The following is a 9,316-nucleotide window of genomic DNA, read 5'->3' as shown; positions in this document are numbered from 1 at the left end:
ATTGCCGGAGAACCCAGGGGGTGGTTGGAAACCTCCACCCTTGCTGAGAAAATATAGGGGAACGGGGAATGACAAAATGTTTGCTTATGGGGTGTTCCTGGCCAGAAGGTAGACAGCAGGAGGAGGAAAACAGGCTTAAAAGCAGCTATGCTCAAATAGATGGGAAGAAAAGAGGACCATGAGGGCCTGGCAAGGGCTGGAGGGCAAGCACACATTCCCCGGCACCCAGGGGATGACAAGCCAAGTCTCTTCTTTGGGCAGTATTCATATTTAGTGAATCCTGCGGAAATAACCACTCAGACAAATATTTATAAGTGTTTAGAATCACTCGGAGTGTTCTCTTTGGGTTTCTGAGTACCGTAAGCATTTGGTGAATGATCTGAGTGTGAACACCCAAACCAACAACCACAACTAGAATATAGCTCTGGAAATCACTTACATGAGCTGCGAGCCGGACTGCTGCGAATACCAGTGCCAGAAACCAGTGAAAAATGAGACCTGGAGGATTTCAAAACCTGACACTCCTACCCTATAATATCGCAGCTGCTTCAACAACAATAGCGCAACCTGGACATTTGTACACTTTCTGTCTCGAAAATGAGATGTGCCACGCAGGAGAAGGATCCCTGGGAAGGGAACTCTCCCCATAATGGGCAGGATGAATCCCACTCTGCTTCTCAGTCTCTCTTTCTTCCAGCTCTCTGTGTCTCAGTAAATCCGAGCCCTCCAGTTACAAAGCTCAGTCTGTTCTAAATGTCAAGAACTTATTGCACAAGGTTGATCATTAGTATTTTCTTCCAGAGCATTAATAGGGCCCAGAGAAACTCACAGAAGTGGATTACCAAAAGCAAGTGGACTTGGCATGGCTTTTACTTAATGGCAATTAAACCAACACATTTCCTGAGTATTCCTCTACACTCTTCTCCCCGCTACCCTTAAAACAAGACCAGGAGCCAGCAGCTCTCTCCAAGCTCAGGGAGCCCACGGTGACCCTCCTGGGCTCCTCTGGGCAGGAACAGTGGAGGAGAGGGATGGAGATGAGAATGGATTTTCCTTTGACACACACTGGCTGCAAACTAAGGTCCCAGTTCAGCACGGCACCGCAGGGCTGAGCAGATGCCAGGAGCTTTCTTGCTGCCCCTGCCAAGCTCATGCAGTCAATCCTTGTATTTCCTTAGACCCAATCACCCTGTCCTCCCCACTGCAGCCTGCACAGATATCTATATTTATTACAGAGAGAAATATTTACAGCGTTCCTTCCCCTCCTGGCACTCTACAAAGGGACACACATAAGCTTTGGTGTCTTTGAAAGAAATAACACTCACAAACATTTGCCTCTCGCTGGCCACAAGAATCCGTGCCAGCGAGGAACCGAATAGAATAACGAGACGCCGAGACAGAGACAAGACAGCAGCGCGAGCTGGCCCCTGGAGTGCTAGTTAAGGTTTTCCCTTGCCTACAGCAAAGATTTCTTTCCCCTCTCCAGTGGAAACACAAGTCCTGACCCCAGGTGACACCGTGAATGCCAGCACAGAGACCCCAAGAGAGCCCGTGCCGAGCCCCTCTGCGAGTCAGAAACGCAATCACTACCTCATCTCGCCACATCGCGGCTCTTCAAGTATCGCTCGCTGTAAACATCGGGGGGTTGTTGGGTTTTCCTGCAAGAAACCAGCGGCAGCTGCCAGAAACCGCCACCCAAACGCAACCCGGGACGTTTCCTCCTCGCTTCTGCTCCAAGGGGACCTGCAGACACCAGCAACGCGCCGGGCACGACCACGCTGGGCTGGCAAGGGGAAAGCTTTTCAAATCTGATCTTTCCTCATTCAACAGTAAATGGGATTTAAAAAAAATATATATATATTGACACTATATAAATACATCGATAAAGCTGGATTTCAAGACAGGTTGGATGATCCGACGGGTTTTGCAATTCGGGTAAAGTTCCTTCGCGTGCCTATGGGTTACTCAGCCACTGAACTATTTTCTGGCTAAACTGCTATTTTGCTCGTGTAAAAAGGTGTGGTGCAAACTTGTGCTCGTATTTTTTTTTAGAAGATCCCAAAAGGAAGAAAATTTCACTTTTCCAGACTTTCCAATTGGATAAGAGTCCGTTCACGGAATGCCTGAGCCGCATCCTCAGGAGTCTCTCAAGGACAGGATTCAGAGCTGAACTTCGTCACCAGGATTATCGCTGTGGCCTCTGTGGTTTTTGCTCTATTTCCTTTTTTTTTTCCTTTTTCTTTCCTTTTTTTTAAAAAAAACCCTTTAAATAAAGTTTTTTTTTCTAATATACATCAAACAATATTCATGCAAAGCAGCAGTCATGGAGACATCCAGGCTTTCCAGGTTCCTTCTTCCCACATATGCTTGAAAAAATGATCCATCTTGATTTGACTTTGATTGAGATGCTTTGTCTTTTTCTCTTCCTGCCTTTTCAACCCAGATCCTCTATGATTTTCAACACAGTCAGTCCTTGGGCTCTGCTCCCTCCAGAAGAGCCTTGCTATTTATGTGTCCAGAGCCTTCCTTGCTTGTTCTCCCTCTTAATTCCCGAGAGTCCGTGCAATCCTCTGCCCTTTGCTGCCCATGAGCACCGCGACGTTTCTTCAGCTCTCGATAGACATGGCACCAATAAGTTGCTCTACTTTATATGCCAGACGCTGCCTCCGTGCCTGTTCATCCTGCTCCAACGCCCCGATGAGCTGGCACAGGGAAAGGAAGACAAAAAAAAAGGAGAAGTCAGTGTGTGAGAGGGGGTGGGAGAGGTGGGTGGGCAGCAAGATGCGAGCAACGTGAAATGAGGAGGCGAGGAACTTAAATAAGGACGAGCGCTTCACCACGCTGCCGCCGTGCTCAGGGGTTTGTTGGACTGCTTGGTGCACAACATGATCGTTCCCACTTTTCTACCTCGGACTCCACATTTCTTGTCTCATTTAGCAGGGAAGGGATGAGATTTGTAAGCCCTAATCGGGAAATAGCTGCGGCACTGTATCACAAATGTCTACATGCAATTAAACGACAACCCCCTTCCTTTTAATGGACAAAATAGGTTCTTCGTACACCAAAATGAAGGGGTGGAACAGATGGTGAGAACTTGGTTTCAAGTGATGCATTCATTAAAGGAGCTCAGGCTGCCAGAGTGTCTTTGCAAACCAGAGCCTGCATCACTGCAGCACGGGATTTGTACCACAATGTTCCCAAAACGCAGGGATGTTTCTGGGGAGCTTCAGTGGGTCACGGCGACTTTCCACTGCGTTTGGGAGTGGGCTGCACTGGGTGCGTGCCAAGGCTGGGGACTGAAGGTACTCCCACAATATTTTAGTTCTCAGTCCTCCTGGGAAGCACACATGGCCAGGACCTGAACCAATTTGTGCATGAACAGAACAGAGCGAGGCAGCAGCGGTGCAAGCTGGGAGGATCAAGAAATCAGGGAGGAGGAAGGAGCTCAGGGTGGAAGCAAGAGGGATGGCTTCCCAACCCACCACCACACCAAAGCACGGTTTCTCTCCCATACCACACGTGCTGCAGGGCGGCATCACCTCTGCGCCCTCCCCGGTGGACACTCACCTCTTCGCTGTACTTGCTGACGTAGGAGTAGATCTCGTTGAGCGCACTCAGCATGTTAAATTCGATGGAGTGCAGGCGCGACTGCTCAGCGAGGTAGGCGTTCATGTCCTGGTCGCTGATGGCAGGGAGCTTGGCGATGTCTGCATAATATCTGCAGGGAGGGCCAAGGGGGGCCGTGAGAAACACAGAGCTCAAACCACCCCTTTTCTTCTTGCAAATTAAACCTGAAAGGAGGTTGTGGAGAAGAGGGAGCTGGGCTCTTCTCCCAAGTGACAGGGGACAGGACGAGAGGGAATGGCCTCAAGCTCCACCAGGGGAGGTTCAGGCTGGACACTAGGAAAAAAAATTCATGGAAGGGGTCATTGGGCCCTGGCAGAGGCTGCCCAGGGAGGGGGTTGAGTCCCCTTCCCTGGAGGGGTTTAAGGGACGGGTGGACGAGGTGCTGAGGGACATGGGTTAGTGATTGATGGGAATGGTTGGACTCGATGATCCGATGGGTCTTTTCCAACCTTGTGATTCTATGATTAAGCTCTGCAGGGACAAGGACATCATTTTGCTTCATGCTTATATCTGGCAAAATGAGATCCTGGTCTGCAAGAAGAAGAAAATAAGAGCAGTGATGCTCAGCAGTGCTACCAGCTTGGTGGAAGAGCCACCCTGCTCCCTTGTTGGCCACCAAAAGCAAAGCTGCTCGGTGTAGAAGGTGGGACTGGAGCACCCAAGACCAGCCCTGCCGCCTGCTGTGCTGCCACTCACCTCTCCACCCAGCTCTTGTAGCTGGGAATGTCCTTGGCATACAGCAGCTTGTTGGAGGGGGAGTCCTTGCCCAGGCGATGTTCTGAGGTGGAGCAGGAATCCATGAAGGTCTGAGCCACAACAGAGAGGCAGGCGTCCGTGATGCTGCCTTTGTGGATATCGAACACAAACTGGGGGTTTTTGATGACGTTCACCCAGAATCGGAGAGGGAGGCTTTAGGGAAACCAAGAAACAAAACTCAATGTTAAGAAAAAGGCTAGGAAAGGACACGTGCTGTGGTTCGTGTTCCCAAGCAGAATAAAAATGTTGGGAAGCAGGAATAGTATGAATAGGAGCTGAGCCAGGCCCATCAAACACCAGTCAGCCCAGTCCTGCTCAGATTGCTTCCCATGGGTCCCGCTACACAATGAGCCTCCAATGTGCACTCACAGCCCAGAAGGCCCAGAATTTTTTTCATGCTGAGGCCCTGGCCCATGTGGCCCAGAGCAGGGGTGGCTGCCCCATCCCTGGAGGTGTCCAAGGCCAGGTTGGATGGGGCTTGGAGCCCCTGATCCAGTGGGAGGTGTCCCTGCCCATGGCAGGGGTGGAACTGGATGATCCTTAAGGTCCTTCCAACCTAAACCATTCCATGATTCTATGCTTGGGCTGGACACTGCTGCCTGGGAGCCGCTCTGGGGGCTGAGCCGAGATGGAGCGGTGGAGGAGATGAGGGCAGCAGGTGCTGAGGTCGGGCTGTCTGTTCCGGAGCAGAGCTGAGCAGCGCTCGGTGGTACCAGGCAAGCAGCTCCATGAGGAGCCCATTAAGCCCAGTCCGATGGTGTGGGAGCCCAGGGCAGCGGTGCTGCCATCCCTGCGCTAATCAGCCGCTGCCCGGCCACTCCACAGCCCATCGTCTGCGAGCGCTGCAGCAGGCATCACAGGCTTTGTCCCCAAATCCCGAGGCCTTTGCAATCAAAGGGGAATTATTATTCCTTTTTTCTTTGCCTGTATAGCAGGATCAAAAAACCAGCTGCTGCTTTCTGTTACCTTTCAAGTCTCGGCGCTCTCTCTCTACCCATCTCACTGCACCGATGGCTGCAGCCTTAACTCTTGCTGCTCTGCAGGCGAGCAGCTCCGCGGTGCCACCTCCCCTGACCCCTCATCCCCCCAGCTCTCTCTTCCAAGCCCCCAACTGCTCCAGTAGCACAAATCTCCCATCTCCCCAGCAACATTCCTGGGAAGGCTGCAGCTGAGCAAACTGCTCAGCAGAGCTGAGTTCAGAGAGCAATTTTTCCCCCTTCTCCTGAGCCCCAGGGCAGAAGGACAGACCCAGGCTGGTGTCTGATGCCTCTGGCAGAGCAAATTCTGCTGGTCAGTACTTTCTGTTTTATTGCTTTAAGAAGTCTCATGTTTTCTTTGTCATCCTAGAGGTTTTTATCCTAATAACTTCTTCTAAGGCTTTCAAGAAATTGTTTTTAGCTTCCCACAGCCTTAGCGGGGAACCCAGCTTTTGCAGCCGTGATGATTAGAGGCCTTTTAAACCACGAGGGACTTGGGGGGGGGGGAAATACAAAGTCTTCAGGGAGCGACCATTTGTTATGCTTTTTTTACATCCTCACAGAGGTAAATTTCTAACCCATGGAGCTTTTAATCCTAAAATAACAGCAGAGGCAGAGACATGAGAGCTCCTATTGTTTGGAGAAGGCTGAACTGGGCTGCAGTCCGTGCCGGCCACACGCAGGGCTGGCTCTTTCCCACTTTGCCACCTTCTCCCACTGGCCAAATGCTCCGACTTCTGTGTAAATGCTCCAGCTTCTGCCTAAAGCTTTGGGGAAGGTGCAGCCGCTTGCTGAGCTCTCCCCTGCCAGCCTGTGCCCCAGGCAGGGTTGTGTGGGCAGGGAACCCTGCTTCCCGCTAGCAACCCAGCTCTGCAAACCCAGTCCCTTCAGAAGTCAAGATGTGTGGATTTACAGCCTGAAGCCCCTGCCCAGCTCCCACCCCAGCAGAGGACCCACAGATACCTGGGCTCGTGGGTTAACGCTGCACTGGGGCTTCAGTTCGTGTGTGCACAGCATGAACCGCTGCCCCATCTGCACGGGGCGCTGAGACAGCAGCGATCAGCACGGCTTCATGGTTCATCTCATGCTTTGGAGCTATGGGATTGGGTTGTTCCCAGCCTTCCCAAAGCTCTAACCCACCTCTGTTTTGCCTCAGGACACAGTTGATTACTCAATACTCAGGTCTGCTCCCCATTCAGCCCTCCTCCTCCTCCTCCACGCTTACCAATTACTCTTCCACATGGCTTCATGATACAACTCATGCTTTAGAGCTGTGGGACTTGGTTGTTTCCAGCCTTCCCCAAGCTCTTCCCCACCTTTGTTTTGCCCCAGGACACACATAATTGCTCGGTACCCAGGTGTCCCCCCTTCCCCCACCTCCTCTATCCTTACCAATTGCTCTTCCACGTGTGCCTCACATCTGTGTCGTGGATGCCGTGCTTATCTGCCTGCTCATCCAAGAAATCGAACATATACTTGATGGCCAGCGGGAGCGCGCTGCCGCGGTGCACGGTGCTGAACAGCGTCTCGAACAAGTCGTCCACGAATTTCTGCAGCGTACCCTGATGGGAGCAGCAACCGAGAAGGTGAAGGGAGGGTCGGGACCACGCTCAGTTGAGCAGCGGTGGCAGGAGGGGATGCCAGATGGTGTTGCCAGCTCTGCAGAGCCCCGCAAAATGCAGCCAGGGACCCCAGTGGAATAAATGAGGTTGGGGTCTGTACGAATGCTGACTGCGCTGCTGGAGGGCCCTGGGGGAATGCTCCAGCCTGCAGCTACTCACGGCTATGCTTACTCTTTATTTCTAACCCTAAACAATTTCTTCTGCTTTCAAAAGCAAATCTGTATTATCTACAGCAACAAACACACAGCGAAAGGCAGGAAAACTCTCTCCGGCCAAAGAAACTGGTTAAATATTTACAGGCGCTGCTGCTTCTCTCCAACTCTTTGTGGTTTAATACTGTGCAGAAGAATGAAGTGTTGCAGCAATCACCTCGCAGTGTGAGGGGATCTGGGCTGTGTTTCTGTTGCTGCTCCAGGAGCCACTCAACTCCCAGAACCCAGGAAAGCCTGAGAGGGACGGTCCCCCTGGGAGCTGAGCATCATCAGGGGCTGCACAGGACTCCTGGAAAGTGTAGAGATGGACCTCCCTATGCATTTCCCAAGCAAATTTAGTGCACGGCAGTTACCTTTGTAGCTAATAGCCTGGTCAGGTAGATCTCAGACACCATCTTACTGCCCCGGTCTCCTTCCTTCTGGTCTCCATGGTCGTGGTTTTTGACCAAGTGCCAGACCTTGACGCCGCTCTCCAGGTCAGGGGTGATCATGGGGGCCCGGGAGCGCAGGCTGTCGGGGCTGCCGGTGTAGCGGAAGGTGGAGTCTGAAAGATGGGAAGAGAAGCTGGTCACGCTCAAAACAAACCCCTCTGGCATTTCCTTGTGTGATGCCACCCTGCTCGCTAATGCCAAACTCATAAAAACATAGAATGGTTTGGGTTGAAAGGCACCAGTAGTGAGCAAGGAGATCTTAGAATCATAGAATCACTAGGCTGGAAAAGACTCTTGAGATCATTGAGTCCAACCGTACAAAATCAGCCTAGATCTTGCACCAGATCAGGTTGCACTGGCTTTTTTGTGGGATAATGAAATCTAACGCTACCCAGGCAACAGCAAAACTTGGAGTTTGTCAAAGATACGTGTTGGTTTTCACCGAATAGAGCCCCTGAGACTCAAGCCTTTCTGTTTTCACACTCAGACTTGAGACTCTTCTGCTCTGTTCACATCCTTTATGATGTGAGGTCAGTAGCACAGGTCCACACAAGCTTCCTCCATCAGCTACTGCTCACACACATTAACCCTGAGCACCAACTCCAGCCGCGCCAGAGCCCCTCTATCAGCGTTCCGTAAATAATAACAAGCTGCCTGGCACAACTGGCAGAAAGGGCAGAGGAAAGTGCTGCTTCTACTCTTGAGGCTTTTGTTAGAGCAATAAAGGCTCAAGCTGAGCACCTAATGCAGCTCCACGGCCACTCCTGCCTCCCTGCCCACAGGGCTGAACGGGTCCAGCCTCTGCCTCCTGACCCTGGCAGGTAAGGGCGAGCTCAAAGGGGACCAGACAGAGGTTTTTCCTTTAATTATTCAGAAAGCACAGAGGCTCACGAGATATATTTAACTTTCCAAAGAACGTGCCTCCCTGGATAGGTGTCTTCGAGCTGAGATATAGGGCTGAGTAGCACAACCGTGCCTTCCTGGGTTTTATCCTCTCGTTAAAATCCTTTGTTCTCTGGGAACCTCATGCATTCTCTCAGGTTTAGACTCCAGATCCCGGCTCCCTCTCCTCGTCAAGACTAAGGGGATCAATCATAAATCAGCCAAGGGAAATACGCAAGTCATTACCAAACTAGCTAGATTTTCATCCCCGATTAAGGCTTAGATAAATGAGTTCTCCAACTGATACAATTAAGGAGACAGACAGGGGGACAGCTAGGGAAGCATCTAGTAATTCTATTTTTAAGCATAGCTCTGTACTGATATATAAGGGGGGAAGTAAATAAGGATCTCATTTAAATTCCATCTGCACAATTAGAAGTATTAATCCGAACATGAGCAATGAGAGTTCATACAGTTAGTTTGCAAAAGCTTTTCCACCTGACACAGATCAATGAGCTCTGAGGACTCGGGTTGTGTCACTCAGCCTCGGTTTTCCCATCACCTGAAGTGTGTGAAGTGCTGGGCACTCAAGAAGGCTGCACCTCACAGGGAGAACCCTTGCTTGAGAAAAAACCACATTATTCTGGGAGCTATAAACAAGAGAAGGAAAGGGGTTTGTCGGGAGATCTCTTGTTTGTAAACCACTCTGTAAAAGGAAAGATAATGAAAGATCGGTGCAGCAGACATTTTTGCCACTGCTGCCTTTTAGGGAAGTATATCATCCCTGTTATTGTGGATTTAGTGCTCTG

General features: G+C 51.0%; 1 protein-coding gene across 4 annotated transcripts in view; it reads right to left on the bottom strand.

Annotated features, from left to right (window-relative positions):
* Positions 1-2,217: 2,217 nt before the first annotated feature.
* Positions 2,218-9,316, bottom strand: part of PLXNA2 (plexin A2) — a 241,392-nt gene continuing 234,293 nt past the window's right edge. For all 4 annotated transcript variants that reach the window (XM_069876028.1, XM_069876027.1, XM_069876029.1 and 1 more), the window contains exons 28-32: positions 7,548-7,738; positions 6,753-6,922; positions 4,324-4,536; positions 3,568-3,718; positions 2,218-2,702 (exon numbers count right to left, since the gene is read on the bottom strand). In XM_069876028.1, coding sequence (XP_069732129.1) covers positions 2,607-2,702; positions 3,568-3,718; positions 4,324-4,536; positions 6,753-6,922; positions 7,548-7,738 — 821 coding nt within the window. In that variant the 3' untranslated portion in view covers positions 2,218-2,606. The remainder of the gene's footprint in view (positions 2,703-3,567; positions 3,719-4,323; positions 4,537-6,752; positions 6,923-7,547; positions 7,739-9,316) is intronic.

This window comes from Phaenicophaeus curvirostris, chromosome 24 (genome assembly GCF_032191515.1).
Source record: "Phaenicophaeus curvirostris isolate KB17595 chromosome 24, BPBGC_Pcur_1.0, whole genome shotgun sequence".
Classification (NCBI taxonomy): domain Eukaryota; kingdom Metazoa; phylum Chordata; class Aves; order Cuculiformes; family Cuculidae; genus Phaenicophaeus; species Phaenicophaeus curvirostris.
This window is presented reverse-complemented; position numbering and strand designations above follow the sequence as displayed.